Source organism: Amblyomma americanum, chromosome 8 (assembly GCF_052857255.1).
Source record: "Amblyomma americanum isolate KBUSLIRL-KWMA chromosome 8, ASM5285725v1, whole genome shotgun sequence".
NCBI classification, from domain to species: Eukaryota; Metazoa; Arthropoda; class Arachnida; order Ixodida; family Ixodidae; genus Amblyomma; species Amblyomma americanum.
The window spans coordinates 91,700,597-91,728,314 of NC_135504.1; the positions used below are offsets into that span (position 1 = coordinate 91,700,597).

The 27,718-nt window shown below is 47.6% G+C and overlaps 2 protein-coding genes and 1 pseudogene across 3 annotated transcripts in view; 2 read left to right on the forward strand and 1 right to left on the reverse strand.

Moving 5' to 3' along the window:
* LOC144102606 (membrane metallo-endopeptidase-like 1) overlaps positions 1 to 27,718 on the forward strand; it is a 518,782-nt gene that overhangs the window by 259,007 nt on the left and 232,057 nt on the right. The window lies entirely within an intron of this gene.
* Positions 1 to 27,718, forward strand: part of LOC144100537 (uncharacterized) — a 60,241-nt gene that overhangs the window by 27,604 nt on the left and 4,919 nt on the right. The window contains exons 5-7 of one of the 2 annotated variants that reach the window (XR_013307713.1): positions 907 to 1,045; positions 8,965 to 9,129; positions 12,823 to 12,991. Coding sequence is in view for 1 of the 2 variants with exons in the window: in XM_077633459.1 (XP_077489585.1) it covers positions 907 to 1,045; positions 8,965 to 9,081 (256 nt within the window). In the remaining variant the exon portion in view is untranslated. Of the gene's footprint in view, positions 1 to 906; positions 1,046 to 8,964; positions 12,992 to 27,718 lie in introns of those variants that run through there. The other variant, XM_077633459.1, reaches the window with a different exon arrangement.
* LOC144101565 (uncharacterized) lies at positions 19,094 to 23,033 on the reverse strand (annotated as a pseudogene).

Below are 27,718 nucleotides of genomic sequence, written 5' to 3' on the forward strand. Positions count from 1 at the left end.
GATCTTACCATTGTTCTAGTTCATTCTTAATTTTTAAGGTGTGCAAAAAAAGGCAAAACACGAAGGTAGGCAACAGGACGAGGCGCCGCTTCCAACTACGTTATTACTTACACGAAACGTACATATGTAGCTTTCATCGGCACATGCCCAGACAGGCCGCCCAAAGATCATAATGGACTTGATGAAGCACACACCAGGAATCTCTTCTCAGCTGCGTACAATGCAATCGAAGTGTCCCTTACGCACTGGTTGCCTATCTTTTTGATAGAAAACGCTTCTAACAGCCTCCTGGCTTTCGTGTATTTACTTTTACCGAGAATGCGTGCGCCTACCCTTACGGCGCGGTTCGGGTGTCCGATGAGATATGACAGTTACTGCGCCATTTCCTTTCCTCGAAAAACCAATTTTTCATTTTTGTTTCAATGTAGCATGGCCCATAAGTACAAGACTCGCACCTTTTAATGTGCTTCGGTAAATCCGTAGCTTCCTTCATTTGTACCACATTTCGCTCCAGTTTCATTGCTCGCTCATTGACGCACCGTTAAGTTTGTCCAAAGTAGGAGTGGTCGCATGACAGGGGGACTTCGTAAATCATTTCTTCAGCGGTTTACAAAATCCCCCTGTGCGAGTCCCGTACTGCATTTACGTACGCATTCTAGGTAAAGGTAAATACACGAAAGCCAGGGAGCTGTTGCAAACATGCTTCACCTTGGCGATCGTGATCTTTTGGTGACCTGTCTGCGCATGTGATGATGAAAATTATACATACATGTATATGTTTCGTTAGCGTAATAAACTATTTGAATGTGGCGTATCGTCCTGTTGTCTACCTTCGTCTTTTCTCGTTTCTTTTCGACATTTAAAAGTCAAGGACTAAGACTTGTTCACTGTGTGGTTCCCTTGCAGGCACCAGAATATTCTGGAACTGTTAAATTGGTTCCACGACGACACTCGAGTATACCTGATCCTGGAGTACGCTCCAAAAGGAGCGCTCTTCAATAAGCGAGTTGAAGAGAAGCGTTTGAGCGACGTTCGTGCAGCCACGGTGAGTGCTTCTGTGCTCACCCACCTTTCATCGCGCTGGCCTTCCTCATCACACAGCCATGACATTTTTCCCAGGCACTCCTCTAATGTTATGGCAGAAGCTATCAGGCAGATCTGAAGCGTTTAATGATAAGCGGTGATTCTATTGCAGAAATACGTTATACGTTTGAATAACAGCCTGAGGAAGGGCTATGGAGTGTTTAGGATTTTTAGGAACCACACTGAAAACGCCAAGTTCGCCGAGGTGGTAAATAGAGGCTAACGAGAACCAGGCAGTTTTTTTAATAGCGTTGAGAATCAAGTGCAACCCGCTAGCGGCTCTTTTGAAAAAGTCGCTACGATATTTCATGTTTCTTCCGCCAGGCGACCACATTTAGCGGCGGGTTTATGAAGCTAATGATGCTGATAACCTGGTTTTTACACACCATTCATTAGTAGGTCTGGAAAGGTCTGGAAAGGTCTTCTTTTATCGACCTCAACCCAAAGTAACCCGTTTATTCTGGCTTGGAACTGATCTTCAGAAAATGTGAAGATGTTTGAAGCTTGCGGGATAAGTGGAAGCAGTATATTATGCGGCAGATTTTCAGCAAAACGGGACGCAACACTTGACTACAGAAAGGCCGGCTGACGGCAGTAGGCCTTGTTGTGATCCGAGGCCCCGACAGCGGGAACAGACGAGCCCGGCAGGCGCCATCGAACTATGTTTGACCCAAAGGTGCTGTCGTCCTGAGAAGAGGATTAGGAACGGCTCCTGGCGACGGTGAGCTGTGTCGAAAGGCCTCTCATCCCTTCGTCAGGAGTATGGAATGCGGCGTTTCTCCCGAACTGCTCCCTCACGTGGACCGGCAGAAAGACCCGAACAAAGGCACCGGACCCGCCTCGCTCGCTTGCACTTGCGCGGCCAGACAAAGCGGGGGAGGACACGGCTGATTCATCTTACCCTCTGGAATGCCCGGGGGCATCAGGACGCAATTTTACACGGAGAGGATCACCGCCTACAAAGCCAGCGACCTTATGCACATGATCAACCCGTCGGAAACCACATTCCACGATGCCTCTTTCCCACGGAGGGGGTCACCGCCTGCTAAGCCAACGTCCTTATGCACCTGCTCAACCGCTCGGAAACAGCATCCAGGACCTCAAGGCGCCAGGATTCCTTATCGCCTGTGCACGTGTTTGTGGGGGCGGAGCGGTCACGGGGTTAGGGAAGAGACTATGAAGAGTGTGTCTGCCCATTGGACACTTTATCAGCCACCGGTTTTCCTAGCTAGGTGCCTAGGGAATATCCACTGTATTTAAGCCGCGATTTGGCTGGTTTCACGGCACTTCATCTCTGACTTTTGGGTCTCCCTGCTTCTGTTGTAAGTATGTAGCATTTAATCTCTGACTTTTGGGTCTCCCTGCTTCTGTTGTAAATATGTAGCACTTCATCTCTAACTTTTGGTATCCCTGCTTCTCTTGTAAATATGTAAATAAACCTTCAAGTTTTCCAATACTCCTGAAGGCTTCCCTCCGTCGTCTGCAGAGTTCATCGTCAGCGGTGAAGGCCTCGGTCCCGATACCCAAGCATATCAGCCTCGTCGAAAACAGAAAAAAGCTATGCCAAGAAGAATTCTCTTCTCTTTCGTGCAGTAAGCACATTGGGACTGGACTCTCATCTCGAATAGTGCTTGTCACGGATATTTGAAATGAGAAAAAAAATATCAGACAATTTAGCATGGTCAGGCCAGATGAGACATAGGTGCGCTAGCACTAGTTGTGCTTAGTTTAACTTGATTACGCTAGAGCGGTAAGGTTAAAGGCCATTTATTCGGAAATGTGTTGAGTGTTGAATTGGGTTTAGCGGCACATAAGCATCTATTGCTGTCATGCGCCAAGCACAACATGCGGAATTGGTCATTGTCTACATTCCATTCATCGATCGCTGGGAGCCTTCGTAACGCTCCTAGCACAGTGGTGCGGCAGTTAAGCGATGCGCCACTGCCCTGCGATGGCAGGTGCTGCCACCGGTGCGGCTTGTGAGAGCCAGGTTTCTTTTCCCGAGGAACATCTCTCGACTAGCCATTAACGGAACTGCCGCCTACCAGGTTGGGCAGTTTGCTCACAATCCAATTGGCAGATTTTGATGCCCTCCAGGGTCACGTCACGTAGGTGTTCCGGATAGCCGCCTACACCCCGGTGGATTCACACAGACAACCGCTAAGCGGCTGAGAGGGAGCTCTAGGGCTAACGCACTAAAAAATATAGCGTTATGCGCTGCCATGGAGGTTGGCTTATCACGTCCCCTGTGCAGGAATGCGTTTGACTGAAAAGAATTGAGTCCGTGCACGACACTGATGGAGTTCAGTTGGATCCGAAAAGAAAGGTGGTAAAGGACGGTTGAAATATTAATAGATTACATTTGTGGTTTAAGATGATGTATATCATAGCGAGTGATCAGTCACTGAGTGCTAATGTCTGCTATGTTAAGTGTTTCAAAATATTCAGCAAAACACTAGGAGTGGCACTGCAATGCTATGAAATAAAACCTTATGTGCAGCTCACATATTTATAGAGTGGTGCTTGCCAAGTAAGTGGTGGGAATATATAATCTTCACTATTTCGGAATGAGCCTTTCGCCAGCGGGAGTCAAGTCTGAGCATGTTTCAGTAGTAACTTGAATTAATGCAGTAAAAGATGACATTTGGGGCAGAGACAGCAGAACACGTTCCATATTGCAGCGAAAATGGGTAGCTGTGGAGCCTTGATGAAAAATGCCAAAAAATGATAAACGTGAATAACGAACTGGAATTTGTCACTTTTTCACTCAGGAAGGAAGTGTCAGCAATTATTATTCTAGAAAACACAGGGTGTCTAGCTGACGCGCGTTTTAGGATATTGCATCGTCCTGAACTCTAAACGCGAATAAGCCTCTGTAGGAGAAAAAAAGGAGTAAGAGGTCCTTTGGCGCTGTCCCTCTTAGGTGCACGGTAACCTGGTAAAATCCCGGAGTTTTTCGATCCCTAAATGTACAGAACGCTTGTAGTCTTGGCAAAAAAGGCATACTGCGTCTTTTCCACGGTTATTTTCGCTTGGCCTAATCGTTTCCCCGGGGCCATCCTTTCTTACCGGTCTGTGACAGTGCCACGGGCTTCTCTAATGTAGCGTAAGCTACACAAGGCTACTCAGCCGCGGATTTAGCGTAATTGTCCCTAGTCACTACTGCGCATGCGCCACTAGTTCCACCGGGCCACGGGTGCCCCGCCGCTGCGGCGCACCGCGCCTTTACCGAAAATCCCCAGTTCTCAGTTTTTATTTTCCTCTTGCTGTCTTTTTTCTCTCCCTCCTTTATTCCTTCTCTTACGGCGGAGTTCAGGTGTCCACCTAGATATGCGAGACACTGTGCTATTTCTTTTCTGAAAAATTGGCTGTGGTTTAGCTCTGGTTAAACCTGGCAGAATTGCGAAAGACGTTCGGCCCGTTGTTTTTCTGTTTCCTCGGCATGTCGTCGTCTCATAGTTTCATTCCGTGTAGCACGACTAGACTCGCCTTCTAAAGTGACTCGCTTAGCTTCTTCGGCTTCTCGTCGTTTTCGCGATCGTTCTTCTCGTTGTTCCTCTGCTTCCTGGGCACGTTTCAACCTCTTTGTCTCATTCTTCCTATCTTGCTTAGCTTTCGCCTTAAAATGTAACTGTTCCGAAGCAGTAGAGCAACTAGATTTAGATATAGACTCTTCGTCGGTAACTTCCATGGCGAAAAGATCAACCAACCCGTTGCGCACCGCTATATATCCCAATGAAGCCGCCACGGAGTGTGCGCAAGGCGAGGAGGTCGTCATATCAACGGAGAGACCACCTCATGGTGTTAGAATAGGTTATGTGTGTGAACGGGCCGTCCCGCGACGGAGAGCAAGTGGCGACAGCGAGGAATGAATTTCCGCCGGCCGCCGAGAGATGGCGCGAGGCGGTTGGGGGCTTTAGTGTTCCTGTATATGCATATGCAGGAACACTAGGGCGCTTTGCTTTAGGTGGCTGAGGGCCGGCGGGTTGCCGCAAGGAACGTGTCAGTTCTTGTCTTCTGTCGTCCGCGTCGTTTTTCTCTGGTGCACGTGCTCGGTACCTTTCGCTAATACCCACGCTCCATCATTTTCTTCGTTTTTGGTGCATTCTGCGTCCGCGTGATGGGGAAAAAATGTTTCGTGCCACGCAGCAATACGGGCTACAAATCCTGCAAGGAAAAGTTATCGTTGTTTTCGGCGCCGAAAGAAGACTAACGGCTGCAGCTGTGGCGGCGGGCTATACCAAGAAAGGACCGAGTTCTAGAAACAACCGACTACGTTTGCGAGAGACATTTTGAGCCCAGTTTTTTGTCCAAAACCTGGACGGCACAGTACAATGGGCATGTGCTGCAAAGCGTCCCGCGACGCGCGTTGTTGGAAAAGGACGCTGTGCCCACGAAATTCCCTGACTGCCCTGCCTACCTTTCGAATTAGACTTCAAAAAGTAGAAAACGACCCGCCGAAAGGCAACCGCGAGAAGCGAAAAAAATGAGGAGCGCCGAACCTTGTGTACAATTGTCAGAAGAAGCTAGCATGAGCTCCTCGCCGACTACCGCTGAGGCGTGAAACGTGACAGCGGTTGAAGAAAAATTCGATTGCAGCTCAGCAACAGCGGCGATCTCAGCATTCGGAAGCTTGTTCGAAAATTCTCCACTCTCGTGCATACCGTCTAAATGCTGGGGTTTTCACCGGCTCGAAATGGACGAAATCAAAAGTGTTGTCTTTCTTCTACTTAAATGCTCCAAGACATCTGCCAGCCAGTTGCTGTCGGTTACCTCGCGTGCTGCATCAGCGGGCGTCATGACCGCATCAGACATGAACGAAGCAACGTGCTCGTGGGGCGCCATCTGCCCTGCTGCTTCTCTGATGGCTGCCAAGGTGGTCGCAATTGATGACAAAATGGAGGTTGGAGTAGTGGTGATGGGCAAAGTTGTTTCTTTGGAGGATTTAAAATGTACAAGCTCTGTGAGATCTTTGGAGGACGTTAAAACTATTTTGGAGCATGTAGACAAAGTAAGGCTTTGTACTGGAGGACCTAGCGTCAAAGAGTATCCTAAGGCTGAGCCTATAAGTGCGTTTCTCGATTCTGATAATAAATGGCGCCACAAGAAGTGTCCACTAATCCTCAGTGCCGGTGGATCGGTTTGCCAGAAGTGCTCCAGCCTCTCAGACACATTCCGAATTCGCGAGAAGAGGCTAATGCAGAACAAACGGAAGTTGAATTCCAGTGGTGCTCGTTTCTCCGCGAAAAACTTTCAAAACTGTGAAAAACTTGCAGCGCACAGGCGTGCTAATTACGCTCTCAAAAGATCAAAGAATCGCCTTTGCAACCGGTTGAAGATGCTCACTGCCGAGCTTAAGCAAGCTCGTGAGCGCCTGCAGACAATTTCTGGGGAAGGCATTGAAGCGAAGCTTTTCGAAGCTGTGCTACCAGGAATACAGCTGACGGCAGTGAAAGAGTGCTTGGCAGCTGCCAAACTCGCAAATAAAAAGAGCCGGCGCTACACAGAAGACTGGCTTTTGCTGTGTCCGTTGCTGCACATTCGCAGCCCATCGGCGTATTCCTTCCTCCGAGAAAATGATGTTTTACCGCTTCTTTGTGTCACAACAGTTCGAAAGTACTTAAGTTTGGTGAGAGTAAAGTGCGGATTTGACACGCGATTTTTTGCGGCATTTAAAAAAAATGGCCACCAAGGATGAGTTTCAGCGACACGGGATTTTAGTGTTCGATGAAATGCAGGTAAGGAAAGATATGAGAGTGCACTCAAAGTCAATGACTTGTTGTGGATTCAGCGATTTTGGTGACAGTGCTACGACCAGCGATGACCTCGCCGACCATGGACTGGTGTTCACATTTCGAGCATTTGGGGATCATTACTCGCAGCCGGTTGCTGTCTTTGCGAGCAAGGGTCCTACAAAAGGCACCAAACTTGCACAGCTCATACTAAAAGTGATTTTTCTCCTGGAGGAAGCTGGCGCGTTGGTCGATGGGGTTGTGTGTGATGGAGCAGCTACTAATCGCTTAATGTGGAAAGATTTCGGAGTGAGTGGGGCTCTTCGGCACACTAAACACTCCTTTACTGATCCTGTTGACAACAAGCGCAATGTTTTTGTTTTTTCTGATGTGCCTAACCTCCTGAAATATATGCGAAACCGCTTGCATCGACAAAAGATTTTGGTTGTCAATGGTGAACGGCGCAATATGACAGATTGTTTGTAGAAGATTCGAAGCAACCCGGCCTGGCGTGTGTCTGTCCTAAATTAACATATTCGTATGTTAATCCAACAAACACTGAAAAAATGCGTGTTATACTGGCGACCTAGTTGTTCAGCCGGAGCGTAGCAAAAGGGCTGGAGTTTCGAGGAGAGGCACGCAAGGATTAGAAAATGTGAAAGGTACGATGGAGTTTACCATGAAACTCAATGACCTCTTTGACGCCCTATATCGAAACTGCCCACGAGAAGGCAATACTGTAAGGAGCAAATATCTACGAGTTTTAGCTTCTTCACTGTATTGGCTAAACAGGTGGGAGCAAGATGTACTATCTGAAAAGATTTCTCGTAAAAATTGCCTCGCCGAGCAGACCGCAGAGGGACTGCGCGTGTCAATTTTATCGGCACTGGAACTCTCTCGGTACCTGCTCAAGGAGCGTGGGCTCTGGTATGTCTTGACGGGAAAGTTCAATCAGGACGTGCTTGAACGCTTCTTCGGAATTATACGACAGGCAGGTGGCCGAAATGACCACCCCTCTATGCCCACTTTCCTGCAATTATATAAACGCTCTCAATGTATAGTTTGCTCAAGCCGCCAAAGTTTGGCAATTGCGAAGTGCAAACCGCCGATAATACACATACACTAACACTGACTGACATTAAGCTTGCGTTTAAGGTTGACAATGAAGAAAAGACACAACTTCGGCTACTAAAACAAAAACTGGATGGCTTAGTGGACGCGGAAGCTGAGTGTGAAGAAGTTATTGATCATGTATGTACAGAGCCAGAGGTTATTGATTGTATAATTTATTACCTGGCTGGTTTTATGTGTCGAGAACTTATGAAGAGTACAACGTGCTCAAAATGCAGAGAGTACCTTATTGGAGAAGCTGCTGCACAGTCTGTAAACGAAAGTGCCCTAGTTCAGTGCAAAACTCGAGGTGGATTATTAAACCCCAGTAGGACCATTTTCCACCTACTGCAAGTAGCCGAGACTGAATTGCAGAAGCATGCCTTTCACAGAAATGTCTATGAATTGACAGTAGAAAGCATGGTAGAAAGCTACCATTTTTCTTTTCCTTGTTTGGAACACAAAGAGGAAATGATGGCATGTCTTCTGCATCACTATATAGCAATGAGAATGCGGCAGGTCTGCAAGCAAAGTTGTTGTTTTGTGATTGTTGGTGTTCTGTCATTACCACTCGCTACCTTCTTTGAGTGCAGCTTTATTTACTCCGTGGTTACAGACCGACTGTCGGGATACTTAGCAAAGGAAACAATTCAGCTCCGTATGTTTTGTTGTGTCGTTTATTCTGTGTGCTGTCCATTGCGCTTTAAGCATGGAATACAAAAACCAACTCGCCCAAGAAGTTTGTAGATTTTTCGCAGCAGTTGACGCGGCGGAAGGTGTCGAACGGTCATTCTTGCGCACACCGCTCGGTGTTGGAGTCTCATTACAAGAGGAATAGCAGTGACACCACGTGTGAGAGGAAAGGCAGTAAAATATTCAAAGTAACAGCACGCTTTCTGAAGCGCCCTGTGAAAGTGGGGCCTGTAGTAATTTTGCTAGTAGAGTGCGAACAGAGGACACCGGCCCTGGCAGTTTAGAGAATTATCTGGCATGTATTGTCAGTTACTATGACTGACCGTCATTCTGCGTCATATTGCAGGCGGCTGCTTCAGTCTCCCGTCAGGCTCATGCATTGCTCGATGCCTACGGCAATGGAGGGGCCTGGGGCAGCAGCACTGCGATCTCCTGCTGCCATGCCTTCGTCACGTGGGTGTGAGCTGCGACTACCGCCACGCCTACTCCTCAAGTTGCCGGTGGAAGAGAGGTGGGTGTCTCGGGTGAGGAAGGGGAAGGAATGATAACCAGAGTTGCGCCCGTGATTGGCCCGGGCCTTTCGATGATATCGCAGTTGTTTATGAAGCAAAAAATTTAAAGGTGCACTTAAGCCTTCTTAAGCATTTCGAGTTCCGTTGTCTCCTGTGTTCCTTAGTAACGTAATTATTTATCGATTTTAGTTAAATAAATTGAACGGTCAAGTAATTTGTCATTAATTCTTTGTTTTGCCCCCAAGGCCTGGGTCCTCACATATTGTTATTAATCATTAAATTATTAGTTTTATTAGTTAATTAGTTTCATTATTTTTGTCCGTTAATTTCTGAAGGAACTATTAGTAATACATCGATTTCGTCAATTACTTCGAGTATTTGGCGAAATTAATTGCCTTTAGCGAAAAATCCGCACTTTTATGCGGACCGACGGAAAAAGATTTGCGGACAAGAGGTGAAAACATAGCCGTTACAGGCATTCATGCATTACAAATTTTGAAATGCTAAACCCTGCACCGTAACGCACAGAGCTCGGCGAAAGCTCTTGCCATCTTGCTGGTTGTCTTTTTAGAATGTTTAACGCCTACAGTAAAACATTACTGCATGGTAGTATCACCACGTGATCATATGACTATGGCCATTCCGTTCCTTACCTTTATTACATGTTATTTGAGACAGTAGATACCAAATCGACAATGACCTTGAGTCCATCACAAGTTCTAACCGAACTCAACTGCGTGCTAGTATGGCCCAAGCTAGGGTAGTGTGGCCACGTTATTTCACTCTGATCGTTGGGTACCTGACCTTTGACCTCAACCTTTGACCTTGACATTTAATTAGAGACAGTGGAGACTATGCTTAACAGAATTCGGTCGTATAATTAGGCTCAAGCCACGTTGAACCAAGCCATTTTTTTAAAGCTGCTACAGTGCAGTTGCTTGGCACTATACACCAGTGGCATGTGTGGACCCCCGTGAGTGTGGCCTCAACCTCATGACACACAAGCTGTCTTGCGGTGAGGCGAACTTAACAATACGAGCAGTGGCCGCGCCTGGAGTGCTTCGGTCATTCGCTGCAGAATTCGTTGCCAGAACAAACTGCTAATTTTAATGAGCGATCAGTCCCTTTATAGTGTACTGGTAATAGTATTATACATATTATGAAAGATAGTGGCTATATTTCTAGGCAACCGTCCGCTGCGGCTGCGATGGAATCACAGAGGAAGAGATGAATTTAGGAGGGACCGTTACGTCACAATTTTGGGAGCCAGAGCTGACGGTCCCCCTCGCCAGATGAGCGTCGTCTCAGCGCGCTTGCGCATGCGCAGCAGACAATGCCGCGAAGCACCGATTCCCCGCAGCTGACAGATGCGCCAATGATGCAGAAGGTGCCGCTACGCCAAGAGCCAAAGACTATAAGCAGCCCTTGCGAAAACTGACTTTCCGCACACTTTCTCTCTTGCAGCTCGGATGGAGAGGTTAGTGTGGCTAGGGAGGGCCTTTAAGCTTTCCTTCCCCTATGTTTGCGAAGCGGGTTAGGCCTATAGCAATGCCTAGTTTGCAGTGCCCTGCGCATTAGAGCAAGAAGCGCATCTGTAGCGTGGGGACAATGTATTCTTGACTCCTGGTGACAGATAAACTTACTAATCGCCATAAAAATGTGCTTCATTGGTGCAGCGGGTTCGCCATGATTGCTATCACTGAAGAATTAACACACAAAGAATCCACTAAGCCACATGAATACTCTTTGATCGCCATTAAAGAAGGTTAATAGCTACAAACACCTAGGCATTACCATAACTAACAATCTTTCCTGGAATTTGCACATAGATAACATATGTTTAACACACAAAGAATCCACTAAGCCACATGAATACTCTTTGATCGCCATTAAAGAAGGTTATTAGCTACAAATACCTAGGCATTACCATAACTAACAATCTTTCCTGTAATTCGCACATAGATAACATATGTCCTTCCTTGTTTGGAAAGCTATGTTTCTTGAGGCATAAAGTCAGAAATTTTTCTCCCAACGTAAAACTATTGACATATAATGCATACATCAGGCCGAACCTCGAATATGTTTGGATAGTATGGGATCCATTTACTAAACTTACATTATATTGTTTAAAGCATTCAATGTTTCCGCGTACAATATCCGATTCAAATCATGTTTTGGCGTAGTTTTCTTTAGTATCATTTGTCACTCTTTTCTTATGCGTATTTCTTTTGATTGTGTTCTGCATATTTCTGAACTACTGTTATCAATACATGCCTGTCCTACTTATACCCTGACAAGGGTCTGCAGTATGCACTAAACAAAAACAAATTTTTATATATCGAATTACGCATATATATCGAACTATTCCGCGATCCTTTTGAAGTTCCGCACATCTGGGTTTATACAAATCGATTCGTATGGCTTATCGTAGCGGAGGGGGCCCTACCCGATCTCAATTAATCTCGGGTCCATCTGGGGCAGACGAGGCTTAGTCACGTGAACCAAACTCTTTATCAGCTGATCTCTGTCCCTCAGTGCACCCAATAGTAAAACAATATTTGGTATTTTTCTATCCAATCTCCTGCACCCTGATAAGAATCGTCGCTGACATGCGCCTTACACTATTGAGTGGTCTGCATTGCAGTCTCTTTAGTCGACTTCCAACATCTCCCTGTGATTGGGCTAACAGGTGGCCGTAGGGAAATACAATAGGCACGCGGGTAACATATTACGTCTTGCCGACTACATTAGTCTGTCCATTAAGGCGTAACTGGCAACCGGTAGTTATAGATTTTTCTTCAGTGTCTACGTCGTTTTGGTGAACAGATAAAAGTCTAAGAAAGCGAGAGGAAGTGTAGCGCTTAGCAAAGGTACCGCCTTCTGGTGCCCAAATAATAAGGTAATTTGGGCTTTTCCGCCTCTCCAAGACTGGCCCAAAACGCTAAGTGACCCACAGAATCGAACGAAGAACGTATGTGACCACGCTCGACTATCTCTGCGTGGTCCCTTTGCCTCAACAAGGTTGTATGAGGCAGCTGTGTTGAAATTATTAAACAGGCACGCATGAACACCATTCGCCACAGCTGCATCGAACCACATGTCGCTTCTGCATCGCGCTTCTATATTAACTGTCTGTGATATTGTTCGCGTAGACTCGTGCAGTCATTACAACAGTCAAAGTAGAGCCTGTTGTTTTGGGATTGTGACTGTTTTGTCTTCACCGCTCGCTGCCATCTTTGAGCGTAGCTTTCTCTGTTCCGTGGTTACAGCACGACTGTCGGGATGCAGAATAAAGGACACAACGCAGCTGCGTATGTTGTGCCGTGTCCTTTATTCTGTGAGCTGTCCATCGCGATGTAACCATGGAATAGGAAAACCAACTCGCGAAACATGTTCGTAGATTTCTCGCAGCGATCGATGGGTCGGTAGGTTTCGAACGGTCTTTCTTGCGGAGACCACTCGGAGTTTGAACTACCGCAAGGAGAGGAGTAGTTGTGACACCACGTGGGAGAGGAAAGACAGTAAAATATTCAAAGTAAAAGCACGCGTTCCGAAGCGCCCTGTGACAGTGGGGCCTGTAGTAATTTTGCTTCTAGAGTGTAAACAGAGGACCCCGGCTGTGGCAGTTTATGGAATACTCTCGCATGTGTTGTCATTACTGCGGCTAACCGCTATTCCGCGTCACATTGCAGGCGGCTGCTGCCGTCTACCGTCAGGGTCATGCATTCCTCGCCGCCGACGGCAATGGAGAGGCCTGGAGCAGCAGCACAGCGAGCTCCTGGTGCCACGCCTTCGTCACGTGGGTGTGAGCTGGGACTACCGCCCCGTCTACTCCGCAGGTTGCTGGCGGTAGAGAGGAGGGTGTCTCGGGTGAGGATGTCTGATACGAGAGTTTCGCCTGTGATTGGCCCACGCCCTTCGATGACGTCGAAGTTATGTAACAGGCAAACAGGTACGACTGCTAATGGGAAAAAACTACGTGTTTCCATCTCAAGTGGGCAATTCTTGATTGATTAGCGGCGAACGTGCATCAAGCACAAAGCAGACATGTAGTTAATCGTAGGAGTGCAATAGAATAACAAATATATACCTTAGAACTGTACATGTACGATACTACAAAACTGAGGTTAGTGAATTTAAGACGCACTCTGACGTAGTGTATTTCCATGACATTCTGTTAACCGCAGCGGCTTTTAAAAATTCCTCCGCCTCAACCGCTGGCTCATTTGCAGTAAAATCGCGTACAGAGAATTTTTGTCTCGCAGGAAGTCCTCCCACTGCGTCAAACGCGTGTGGTTTATTTTAGGCTCTAAGTCTGCCATAGGGCAGGTCTATGTGACATTCTCTAGTGTAGGTTTACCATGGAAACATGGACATTTGTCTGCATATTGTGTAGGGAAAATCTTGTGTAGTTTGTGCAGGTGCGGGTAGGCACCGTGCTGTAGTCTGCGCCAGTGTACCGCCTCCTCTTTGGATAGAGTATTCTGTGGTTCTGGGCAGCGTTTCTGCTGACCCCCGTAATGAACGAGTACAAGTACGGTGGGGTAACAGGGTCAAAGTGCCCGTGGTGCAAAGTGTTGAGTCTGCTTGGTTGGCGTACCCTCGAGCTAACTCATCTGCTGCCACGTTGCCCCTCATCCCCTCATGTCCCGGGACCCACACTATATTATGGTTAGTGTTTATGCGTCTTCTCGTTGTGTGTAGAACATGATTTCCGATGCTGCCAATCCTACCTGTTGTAGTTTCTGCATGTTTGTTTAGATTCCGTCACTATAGTGAGGTTTTGTCTTGTTGCGTTGCCGTGCGATATTGCCAGAGCAATGGCGGCCTCTTCAGATAGGTCTGTGCTTGGGCTGTTTATCGTTGTGCTGGTTATTTCTTTCCCTCCTTCGTCTGTTACAACGGCGATCGTCTTGCGTTGGTAGCGGTACTTTGCTGCGTACGTGTAAACTACGCTGGAATTGTCACTTAATTCTCTGCTGAGTGCTCGGATTTTGGCTTCTCGTCTTTCATGGTGTATATTGGGGTACGTGTATCTGGGTATGTGTCTTACCCGGATGTTGTTTTTCTTCATTCTTAATCTGTTTTTTTTTTTGTGTGCCCAGGGGTAGCCCTAATTTCTCCATTAAGTGTCTTCCTGTTCTGGTTTGAGTGAGTGTCTAGTTGCGCACTACGTTGGGCTTCTCGCAGTTCGTCAAAGGTGTTCGATACTTCCAGTGCCATTAGCTTTTCAATTGGTGTTGACATTGGAAGTTTGAGCGCCGTTTTGTACGCTTTGCGTGGTATAGTGTCGATTTGTAGAGTCTCTTGCTTGTTTATTTCGTGGCAGTGGAGAGTGTACGTTACCCTGCTCGTGACGAAACTGTATCATGTCTTAGGGTGTCCTGTTCTCTCATTCCCTTCTATTTACTGCTGACTCTTCGCACGATTCTGGCGACTTGCTTTGTTGTATTTGTTGTGTCTGCACTGCATTTATTGCACAACTAAGAACATGGTACAATACTGACACACAACATTGAAGCCATGCCGCCGGCACCACACACACACACAGCGTCAGTGCGCACGCATGCAGCTTGTGTCCACAGTTGCCAACAACGCACGGTACGCCGCTGCTTTTGGCACACAACACTTCCTCCCTTGTAATTTTTTTACAAGTCCAGTTTCGATGATGGTCGACGTACCCTCACTGGGCGACCTGTGATAGGATCAGGGAGGCTCACGGGAACTGCTACCCGAGGAGTATTAAGTTTGCCTTCTGGTGCACTCGCACATGGATCACGTCGAGGTGATGCAGATTTGTTTTCATCTGGAACACAAGCAGGTGATGTCTCGTTGTCCGGGGAGGTTTGCATACTGGGTAGGAATTCAGGTTCCGGATCCAGATGGCGTTTGTCGTCGGTGTGACCCTTGCGCAGTTGATCAGTGTGACGTTTCGAGGTTGTTCCTCCAACTTCCACTTCATATGATAGAGGCCCTGTTCTGGTTGCGATTGTTCCGGGCACCCATTTACTTGTACCCCCTATAGGAGCGCACAGAAACTTCTTCCCCCTCAGAAAAGGAGCGCTGAGGCTTACTTGGTTGAGATGACCCTTGTTTCTCATACGTACATCCACTGGGTTATGGGCGTAATAGTGCCAGTCGAGTGCGTTGCTCGCGCCCGAGATAAAGGTTTGCTGGTGTCTCACCAGTAGCACAGTGGGGTGTCATACGGTATGCCAAAAGGAAGTTTGTCAACTTCTTGATGATGGATTCCTCTCCTTTCATGGCCTTCATACTGTGCTTGAAGGACTGCACGAACCTTTCTGCAAGACCGTTCGTCGCCGGGTGATATGGCGCGCTAAATGTGTGTCGCACACCATTCTGCATGAGAAAGGTTCGAAGCTCTTCCGATGTGAATTGAGGACCATTGTCCGTGACAATGCGTTCTGGAATGCCGTGAGATGCAAACACATAACGCGCAGTGCATCCACGGTGTACTCTGCCGTAGTTGAACTCATCACATGTATTTCAGGCCATTTTGAGAATGAGTCAACAGCAATAAGAAACATTTTGCCCAGGAATGGCCCTGCAAAGTCTAAATGAACTCGGCGCCATGGTCCACTCGGCACTTCCCACGGGTGCAGAGAGACCATTGGTGGCATGTTGCTCTCGCTGGAGCACCCTGCACATTTCTTAGTGATGGCTTCGATATCGGTGTTAACAGATGGCCAGCACACAAACGAACGTGCAAGCGCTTTCATTTTCACAGTGCCTTGATGTCCAGAGTGCAGGTCGTTGAAGACTGCTTCTCGCAATACAGCTGGAATGACAGTTCTTATGCCCCAAACAATGATGTCGTGGTGTAAAGAGAGTTCATCTCTACGCCTGTAGAATGGAAGGATTTCGTTGTCTTGTTTGCACGAGTCCCACCCGTTCAAAACATGGTAGTGGACTCTCGATAGCAGACGGTCACACTCTGTGGCTTGTCTGACTTGATGAGCTGTTACAGGTAGTTGCTCCATTTGGTTCAGGTAGAAAAGTTCAGCTTCATATGGTTTATCTTCAGGACTGTCTGGAAGAGGAAGGCGTGACAATGTATCTGCATTGGCATTATCCGATGACTTGCGGTACTGTATCTCGTAGTCGAGCCCAGCTAGAAACAAGGCATAACGTTGAATGCGTGCAGCTTGCATCGCAGGAACACTGCTGGTTGGGCCAAAGATAAGTGTCAGAGGCTGATGATCTGTGATCAGCTTGAAGTAACTTCCATACAGGTAAGCATAGAACTTTTGTATACCCCAGACAATGGCCAGTGCCTCTTTATCTATCTGAGAGTACTGCTTTTCCGAAGCCTTCAAGGTTCGAGATGCAAATGCGATGGGTCTTTCACTCACTTTAGGCATTTTGTGCGAAAGGACTGCTCCGAGTCCGTGGGGGCCAGCATCACATGCTAGACGTACTTCCAGGTTCGGGTTGTAGTACACAAGGACAGTTTCTGAGGCTATAATCTACTTTGCTTGCTGAAATGCCACCTCACATTCTTTTGTCCACTCCATGGTGATGATTTCTCCAGAAGTGCATGCAGTGGTCTGAGAAGATTAGCACTGTCTGGAATAAACATCCCGTAATAGTTCACAAGGCCAAGGAATGACCTCAACTCAGACGTGGACTTGGGTGTAGGGGCACGTATCACTGCCTTGATCTTGTCCTCTGTCTTGTGTAACCCGGTTCTATCGAGCCTGTAACCACAGTATGTTACAGAGTCTTCAAAGAACGAACATTTCTGGAGGTTAGCTCTGAGCCCATACCCTTGCAGTCTTCTGAGCACTAGCTCTAGGTTCTTGAGATGAGAATCTTCTGACTCACCAGTGACAAGAATGTCATCTTGAGTAGCATGGCACATTGGGATTCCCTGCAGGATTTGATGTATTGTTCTCTGCCACACAGCTGGCGCAGGAGAGATGCCAAAAATCATTCTGTTGTACTGATACAGCCCTTTTTCTGTGTTGATGGTCAAGAGCGGCTTGGACTCATCTACTTCCATTAGTAGGTAGGCTTGTCTCAGATCTATCTTTGAAAACTTCTGTCCTCCTGCTAACTTTGCAAAAATGTCCTCAATGCGGGGTAAGGGATACTGATCCACCACCAAGTGAGGGTTGATTGTGGTTTTGAAGTCTCCACATATGTGGACAGTTCCATTTGCTTTCACTACAGGCACTATGGGCATGGCCCAATCACTGTGATTCACTTTTGTCAGGATGCCGACTGCTTCCAACCGTTCAAGCTCAGTGTTCACTTTCTCCTTCAAGGCATAGGGCACCTGTCGTGGCCTGCAGAACTTCGGTTGCACACCACTTTGAAGACGCAGTTTCAGTTTGATGTGCTTGAGTTTTCCAATGCTATCATCGAAGACGTCCCTGTGTTCTGCGAGGATCTTGTTCAGTTGATCTGCACGTGGCCCCAGTTGGTTGTCGATCCTCAATACACTGCTCAGCTCGAGAAGGTTGAAACGATTAATCCAGTCTATTCCAAAGAGCGGAGGTCCTGGAGTGTCGACTACAAAGAACTGCACGCGTTGCGTTGACTTCCCAAACATGACATTGGCTGTTGCCACACCGTTAGGGCTGAAGGCTTGACCAGTCAGCGTCTTGAACCGTACTGAAGTTCCCTCCAGAGGCAGATGAGAGAGATGCACTTCGTACGTGGTTCTTGGCAGAAGAGGATACTTGGATCCAGTGTCCATCTTCATTTCCAATGTGTGCCCTTCAATCTGTGGCTTCAGCCAGATCGGACTGCTTTTGTTCCCATCGTCGACATGTGCCAGAAGTTCACATGCATCACTGTCTTGTTCAATGGCATGCACTTGACTTTTTGAAGCCTGCCTATTCTTGTAAGTAAGGCTTGACCGGCGTGGTGCTCTATTGGCGTCGCTTGACTTGCTTTTACACGCGGTACTTATGTGGCCAACTTTATTGCACTTGTGGCAAACACTTGTGAGAAACTTGCATTTCGACGGTGGATGCCCCTTGCGGTCACACCTGTAACATCGTCGTGCTTCCTTCTCGACATGAGCCACGGAAGCCGGCACTTCTTCCCTGCTTTTGAATTCGGCGATGTCCTTCACGGCAAGTTCATGTGCTACTGCTTCGTCAAGGGCGTGCTCTAGCGTAACCTTTTTTGTGGTTAGCAATCTCTGCTGGACTTGCACGTAGCGAAGACCGCACACAAATTTATCCCGCAGTGCCTGGTCCAAAAATGACCCAAAGTTGCAGTTCTTTGAAAGCCGCCGCAGTTCTGCCATATATTCGTTAGCAGACTCACCTTCTCTCTGAAGTCTCTTGTAGAACCGATGTCGCTCAGACATTTCAAGAGGCACAGGAGAAAAGTAGTCTCCCAGGTACTTTTTAATGTCTGCGTACGTTTTCTCTGAAGGTTTGTTCGGCGTGGTCAGCTTGCGAAGGATAGCGTAAGTTTTCGCTCCCATGCTTGTAATTATAGCCGCTACCTTCTTCTCTTCCGGTAAGCTGTTGAGCGCGAAGTATTCGTCCGCCCTTTCTATATACGACGAGCAGTCTTCAACAGTGTCATCGAAACTGTCGAGCTTACCGATTAGCGCTGCTTGAGCTGCCATTGTTCTCCCGCCCAGCCTAGGGCTCGCAGAGTTAGGCCTGACACTTCGTGTATGTCAATGCTCTTCTTGCGGCTGCCAGTTACTGTCGCTTGATGTGGTTCTTGGAGCGTTCTTGATCCGGTCCTCGTCGCCATTTGTTGTGTCTGCATTTCATTTATTGCACAACTAAGAACATGGTACAATACTGACACACAACATTGAAGCCATGCCGCCGGCACCACACGCACACACACAGCGTCAATACGCACGTATGGTGGCTAGAAGGGGTAGGTGACGCGACCGGGAGGCGAGCGCCGCGCTTCCATTTCATGCCATGCGTAGGTGGCGCTGCCGTCCGTAGTGCGATTCGGCGAGCGCGCTGCGCGCAGGAAAGGCTGGCTGCGCCGGGTTCGCCGCGCGTGCAGAAAGCTGGATTTTTTTTTTCGCGTTCACGCTGGATGCACCCGCGCAGATTGGTCTGAAACTGAGGTGAAGACTTTACAGCCTACAGTGATCATCAGTCTGCGTACGCTTTTAGCTCGTGAAAGCGCTCACTATAGAGAGTAATCTTGCGAGTCTCACACGATCTCGCAACTCTCAATAAAGGAGCGCCACAGAAATAAGCAGTCCTGCGCAAGCAAACCAGCATGTGAATATGACTTTTATTACACACTACGTTCAGGAACTTATCACGGAGGCATACTGCACAAATGGGAAACTATAAAAGTGACTCGATCGTTAAAAAATAGAAAGCTTAGAGGGTAAGGATATCATGTATCACATAGACTTACTGCACGTAACAGAAAAAATAAAGTGACTCGTTGAAAAATAGCTTAGACCATCGTCAGGAACATCATGTATCACAGAAACATACTGCACATGTACATTATGACTGAAACTATAAAAGTCGTTAAATAAAAAGTGGAAAGCTTAGAAGGCACACTTCAGAGCACTCGTCGAAGTTTTAACATCTTCATTCGCTCCCGCGTTTCGTCCTGTTTTGCGTTCTGAGATTTCACGTAGAAATGAAGCCTTGTGAGCACACAAAACTTGATGATTCTGTTTGTGAGTGCTGTTTTGTGTTCTGGGCAGCCTACAAGATTCAACTTTGTAAGCTGGAGAAAAGATACCAAGTCCATTAGGCTGTCGCTTCTTACTTGCTTCACACTGAAGCAGTGGGTGAATGTGTTTTCTAGTGACGTCACTAGTGCATTCAGCTGGTCAGATGGATATAAAAGTCCTCCTCTGTCAACAGCTGCCGTGAGGGCTGCTTCAGCTGGCTGACTACCACCCTTATTCTGCAGAAGCTCCTGGCAGCACTCAGCTCACTTTGTGGTCGCAATGCTTTTCCGCGCGACATAACCGGCCACGTAAAAAATCAGCCTGGAATCACTTGCTTGAACACACATCGCCCGGTGATCAAGGTCACAAGCACTGAGGACTTCATATGCTTCTGTAAGGTTCCCAATATCCAGAAGCTCGTCAATTCTCCTCTGAGAACTCGTCTCTTTTGCGCTAGAAGCATCAAGAAGGCTCCTTATAAGTCCCGAAGAGACATTGCTTTTTGCTGGTGATCTTGCTAAGTTTTGAAAGCTTAGCGTGTTCACAGATATCAAAAATTGGCTGGCAGTCGGGTGATCGTTACAACCAGACATTTGTCGAACGATGCCAAAAAGTCTTTCGATGGGGTCCTGGCACAAACGACTTGTCATGAGATAACGGAACCCCACCTCGGTTGTCAAATACTTGAGAAGATGTAGTGTGCTGGTCAGAGTCACGCGAAGACCTTCAGCTGTGCTACTGCTAAGGAAGCCTTTCGATCCAGCTGTATCTTCCCAGGAGTTCATGTAGGACAAGAAACTTCGAATTACTTCTTCGTGGTGATCTCCAGGTCTCAGGGCATCTGAGATGCACAGTGATGTCATCGCTTTAATCAAGCTTCTCATCGTTTCGATAAAACTGACGGTCGCCGCAACGCTGCCCAGCTGTGTCTCGATTTTATGTTGGTAGAGGAAAAGACCTCTCAGCGTCTCCTCACTAAGGAGCCAAAATGCATAGTTCACTCTTTGTTTTTCGAAGCCAGAAGGACGAACAACTGACTTGTTTATGTGAGGCATTGCCTTGAGAGTGGTGTCATGCATTTCATCGCACTTTCGAGCAATATCGATGTGATCGACAGTAGCATGTCCTTCTGGGATTTTCACGCCTGTCTGAACAAACGTGTTCCTCACGCATTTTATCAAATGTGGAAAATCTGATACAAAGTAGAGGAAACGACCCGGTTCAGTAGGGTGCTGCGTCCTGCAAGCAACCTTTTCTTTTCTTCCATAGATGCCAAAAAAGCGCCACATGCTCCTGTTCCATGTATCTCCATCGCATATTATGAAGTCAACATGCAGCCCAGCATTCTCACACATTATCACGGCTTCCGTGACAATCTTGGCTAGGATATCCGCCTTCACATTGCTGTGCGAGGCAAATAGACCAATTATCTGGTGCCACTTCCCTGTGAATGGTTGGAACAAAAGAACGAGGCCATGATCACAGGTTTGCGAGCGTTGGCTTTCTGCAGTGAATTTCCCCAGATCAACAAATCCTTCAATTTTTCCGCTCGACGAAAAGTGAAGGTTCTCGGCAAGTTTCATCTCGTCAACGAGGAGTCCTCCGTGGCACTGGAAGCGATCCATGGTTTTGGTCTTCTGAGCCACAGCAGCAAAAACTTTGTCATTCAGGCCGAACCCACTCTTGTAATTCTTCACATATCGACGCAGAGATGTACAGTACTCACGGATTGAAATAGGACATTCGGAGCGCGTGGCCGTCGCTTCATGGAGCGCCGCCCGTAGACGCTCATGGAACCAAGGTGGTGCATTGTGGTATGGCGTGAGAGGGAGAACATCTACAAAGCAGAATTGTTCCTTCCAGTAGCCAATCAGCCGGCCTGTGGTTTACCACATGCCTGCGTGGCACTGCAAGGCTAGCGCTCCGAATGTCCTATTTCAATCCGTGAGTACTGTACGTGATGGCAATATCATAATTTTATTTTTCCTGATATGCTGATAAAGCCGAGGACTTTTCATGCACATAATCAAGCATTCCAGAGCCCATTCGCTTTCGTACTTCATTCCATGTGTGCTTTTACGTCTTGAAGCAGCGAAACATGCCCTCACTTGCTGTTGCTGCTTTACCGGTAGGACCTTGATTGCGCTTTCAAGCACTGACGCTTCAATTTTAGAATTTTCTTTTTTCAAATTCTCAAACTTAGACTTCACCTGAAGCATGGCTAGCCTGCTTCGCTTCAGCTGTTCTGTCCGTAGCTTGAGTCTGTATGAGAGTGTTCCAGCCCTGGGCTTTGCTGCCCTTCTTTTGTATGATGCCTGATTAATTGGAAGTTTCCTTAGATACCTGCACTGTGGGCACGCTGCTCCGGGCGCCTGGGCTATTCCGGGACAGGAAGCACTGAAACTTTTCATCCCACAGGTCTTCTCTCGGTGCTTGGAGTTGGCTTCGAACTCTCCCTTCTTTCCGAAGCCTTTGCATGGAATAAGGGAGTCTACCTCTAGAAGAAGATCTTCAATCATTTTAGCATCGGTAATCTCGACGCTTCTGACTTGGGTTGCTTGCACGAACACCGTCGCTTGAATCGCGCTGCTGTCCGACATCACGAGGACTACCTTTTCAAAGTAGAGATTGTGGTCTTCTAACGCACACACAGTGAAAGCCGTGACGTTATCAGAACCAGCGATCTGGTGTCTGGACCAATACACGCTTGGTAGCTCGCATCTTTGAAAGCAAAATTCAGATGCAAGAACCTGCTGATCTGAAACACTCCCTTCATCATTTGCGGTCTCTACGCCTTGGGAACAGGCACCCATTTCGCAACGTTGGAGCTTCGAGGGGAGGCCGCATGTCGACGTTTTCGATTGCCTCTTCTGAGGGGCTTTCTTGGAAAGGTACAACGGAGCATTTGGGTAAATCGTTGGAACCGCGTCGCTTGTAAGCACGGGTCGATCACGGGGAATTTTGACTGTTACTCCGTTGATCACGTGCGTGAAGTGCCGGACAATATACTGTTCATCAAAGTGAAGTTCACAGAGGGCTGAGTTCTCGTCGAGAGCTTTGTCAGCCCGGGGCACGGCTCGTCGCCATGCTTCAAAGCGTTCGGGGTCCTTTGGCACAGAAAACAAAGAGACACGCTCACCCGACTTCCTTGACGATACGTAGCCAGACGTACAGTTAGGCGCAAAGCAGTGCGTTTGTCTCGCTTTCTTTGCACGATGATCCATTTGCTGATCCAGGACACGGACCTGAAGCATGCATGAAAACAAGTACCCCTTCACAAAAGAAACACAGCGAAAAACACGTGGGAGCACCGTCGAGACGAGCAGACGACAACCGCACGTGCGCACGCATGAGCAGGGAGCGGGGAGCGCGGGAGGCATCGAAGTGCTGACCGCAGCGCCGCTGCGGCCACCGCGGTGGCGGCATGAATTGACGGCGTGCCCTTTCGCCGCGAACGCGCCGGCGTTGACGCCACCTACCCCTTCTAGCCACCATAACGCACGCATGCAGCTTGTGTCCACAGTTGCCAACACACGCACGGTACGCCGCTGCTTTTGGCACACAACAGTATTCATAAGAGAGGCGATGGTTTTGCTACATCGTCCTGTATTTTGCAGCCACATTCCAAGCACTCTGACTTCCGTTTTCTCAGGTATTGTCTCCTTTCCGAGTTTCAGGGTGATTTGGGAGTCGTATTTTTGTGTACCTTTTTTGATTTTTACGTATTATGATTTTTCTGCTGAGCACGATAGTCCTCTGGCCCTGGCGTATTGTTCAGTGTGGTCGATCGCTCTTTGTAGCAGCTCTTCGTTTGCTGCTAGGGAGCCTGTAGTTCACCATGTTGTTATGTCATCCGCATGCATTGCATAGCTGATGTTTTCTATTTCGTCGAGTACTTTCGTGAGTCCTATCATCGCTGCGTTGAATAGTAGCGGTGATATTACTGAGCATTGCGGGGTGCCCTTGTTTGGCACCGTGAAGCCCTCAGAACTTGTGTTTCCGATGCCTATCGCAGCCGTTCGCTCCGTATAGGAGGCTTTGACGTATCGGAAGGCTATGTTTCCGCACTTTATGTTACTGAGACCTTCCATGACGGTCGCATGTCCCACGTTATCGAAGGCTCCCTTTATTTCGAGCACTACTATTGTGTTCTTCACTTCTTGGTATTTCAGTGAGGACTGCCTCCTTTAATTGTAGGTGTACATCTTTCGTGGACGGTCCCCTTCTGAAGCCAGATATTGCATCAGGGTAATATCTCTTGTTCTCCATGTAGTATGTGATCCTTGCATTGACCACTCTCTAGTATATCTTCCCTAGGCAGGAGGTTAGGAAGATTTTACTGAGGTTTTCGATATGGAGTCTTTTGCCCGGCCTGGATATCTTAATTACATCTGGGTGATTGGCTTATCCATCTCGGTGTTGCCTTCTCCTGTGTATTTTTGGTCTTGCATTGGGTTCGTGGTTGTGCCGTGGCATTTCTCCCGCAATGCCTGTGTTAGTTGGTCTTCCGTTCCGGGGAAGGTGTGGATTAGTCGTTTCATGGACTTGCCGCTTTCTGCTTTGGTTTTTGTTGGGTCTATCAAGGCTCTTAGCATATTCCATGTTCAGGCCATGCCTAGACTTCCTCTGAGTGTTTCCATAAACTGTTGCCAGTTTTGCGTGCCGATGTTGTCTGCGTGCTCTGATGCCTTCGTGGTTAGTTCGGTGATCTTCAGTTTGACTTTGCTGTTGTATTTTTGCTGCCTTCATCTCCTGATAAGGCTTCTTCGTGCTTTTCATAGGAGAAGAAGGTGGCAGTCTGCATCTGGGTTTTGTTCCGTGCGACGATTCCGGGCTTGCGTCATGCTCGGCCGAAGCGGGCAGGTACAGTTGTTAAAATTACTACGAGAGAAAATTTATCTTAATATGCTAGCTCAGTGCGCAGTTTCATGGCAAACGAGCCAGCGGACGAACCGGGGGATTTTAACACGACAGCGTTAGAGTAGCCGTTGTGGCGAGAGGCCGGGGTCCGGCGGCGTGACGACAATTCACATTGTCCAAGAGGGTGGTGACGTCACAGCCGCAGGACAAGCGGAGAAAGGCAATTGCGCTTAAGAGAAAAATTGTCCAGCAGGGACTCGAACTTTCGGTCTTAATCGGGGCGCGCCACGGAGGAGCTAGGTTTCTGTGCGATGTAAGGTATTGTGTGGGTTCAGAGAGAAATCAGAAGATGCAGCAATGCATCTAATAAATTAATATGACCAAATAGCATCAACAATTATTATCAACAATTAGTATAGCCTTTACGCACGAGCAGCCGAAAGACGCTTGACTTATCGCCGCGACGGAACTATCAACACCGTTGAGTATACGCCGCAGCGCCAAGAGATGGCGCGCGAGATGCAGCCTGCGATTGCACTCTTAAGCGACTTAAAGGGGCTCTGAAACACCTCCCCAGGAGAGCACATAAACTCCCTAAGTCACTGCATTGGGTTAGTCATGAACACTTGATGCAAATAATGCACTTCTACACGCAGCAGACAACCCACAATCACACGCGAAAGTTGGCGAGCACTTTCTGGCGAATTTTTCATGCGCACTGCATCGCAGGCTCCTGCATATAACAGCTCAGAGATAGCTATTGGCTGGATTCTTCTGAGACCTCAAACAACTACCATGGCCGCGGCGAGTCAGGAAGCTCCGCTTCGGCGGTGGGGCTGGCGGAGTAGCGCCAGAGGACAGGAAAAGGCGCGAAGTCAATGAAACTAAAATCTTGACTCGTAACTCGTAACAAAGCACATTAAAAAAATTCCTGCCCGCGGATATTCGAGAAGCGACATCCTTTAACACCCCAGCCCCATCAGACGCCCTTTATGTGCCCCTAGAATTTTTTTTTAGAGCGAGATCTCCACTCCTCGGGATGCAACTTGCGATTTCGATGGGGCTGAGACAATGATCTTCAATGTGTCTCAAGGTCAAAGTGAACTTGACTGCATGGTGGTATGACCACGTGATCATATGACTATGACCATTGGGCGCCTCACCTTGACATTTGATTTGAGACAGTAGATACCAAATCGACAATGGCATTCAATTTATTACAAGTTCAAACCGAACTTAACTGCGTGCTAGTATGGCCCAAGCTAGGGTAGTGTGGCGACGTTATCATTTGATTCTTACCTTTGGGTACCTGACCTTGACCTTTCACCTCGACCCTTGACATTTGATGTGAGACAGTGGAGACCATGCTTAACAGAATTCGGTCGTATAACTAGGTTCAAGCCACGTTGAACCCAGCCATTTTTCTAAAGCTGCCACAGTACAGTTGCTTGCCACTATACACCAGTGCTATGTGTGGGCCCCTGTGAAAGTGGCCTCGATCTCTTGACTTACAGGCTGTCATGCGGTGAAGCGAACCTAACAGGACGGGCAGCGGCCGCGCTTGGCGTGCTACGGTCGTTCGATGCAGAATTCGTTGCCAGAAAAAACTGCTAATTTTAATGAGCGATTAGTCCATTTATATTTTACTGGTAATAGTGTTATACATATTATGATAGATAGTGGCTATAGTTTCATGTAGCTGTCCGCTGCGGCTGCGATGCAAACGCAGAGGAAGGAAAGAATTTAGGAGAGGCCGTTACGTCACAATTTCGGAAGCAGGAGCTGAGGGTCCCCTTCGAGAGCTGACTTCGTCTCAGCGCGCTTGCGCATGCGCAGCAGACAATGTCGCGATGCACCGATTCGCCGCGGCTGACAGATGCGCCGATGATGCAGAAGATGCCGCTACGCCAAGGGCCAAATACTATAAGCAGCCCTTGCGAAAACTGACTTTCTGCGCACTTTCTTGCAGCGCGGATGGCGAGGTTAGTGTGGCTAGCGAGGGTCTTTAAGCTTTCCTTCCCCCATGGATGCGAAGTAGGTTAGGCCTATAGCAACGCCCAGTGGGCTGTGCCCTGCGCATTGGAGCAAGAAGCGCATCTGTAGCGTGGAGACAATGTATTCATAATTCCAGGTTGCAAATAAGCTTACCAATCGCCATAAAAAATGTGCTTGATTGGGGCAATGGGCTGGCCATGGTTGTTATTTTTCACTGAAAAAATAACTCACAAGGAATCCACTTAACCACATGAATACTCTTTGATCGCCACTAAAGCAGGTTAATAGCTACACATATCTAGGTGTAACCATAACTAACAACCTTTCCTGGAATTCGCACAAAGATAACATATGTCCTTACTCGTTTGAAAAGCTATGTTTCCAGAGGCATAAACTTAGAAATTTTTCTCCCAGCGTAAAACTATTGACATATAATGCATACATCAGGCCAAACCTCGAATATGCTTGGATAGTATGGGATTCATTTACTAAACTTACATTATACTGTTTAAAGCATTCACTTTTTCCGCGTACAATATCCGATTCAAATCATGTTATGGCGTAGTTTTGTTTAGTATCATTTGTCACTCTTTTCTTATGCATATTTCTTTTGATTGTGTTCTGCATATTTCTGAACTACTGTTATCAATACATGCCTGTCCTACTTATACCCTGACAAGGGTCTGCAGTATGCACTAAATAAAAAATAAATTTTTATATATCGAATTATGGATATATTGAACTATTTCGCGATCCTTTTCAAGTTCTGCACATCTGGGTTCTATACAAGGGGATTCGTATGGCTTATCGTAGCGGACGGGGCCCTACCCGATCTCAAGTAATCTCGGTACGGGTGCATTTGGGGCAGACGAGGCTTAGTCACGTGAACCAAATTTTTTATCAGCTGATCTCTGTCCCTCAGCACACCCAATAGTAAAACAATTTTTAGTATTTTCCTATCCAATCTCCTGCACCCTGATAAGCATCGTCGCTGACATGCGCCTTACACTATTGAGTGGTCTGCATTGCAGTCTCTTTAGTCGACTTCCAACATCTCCCTGTGATTGGGCTAACAGGTGGCC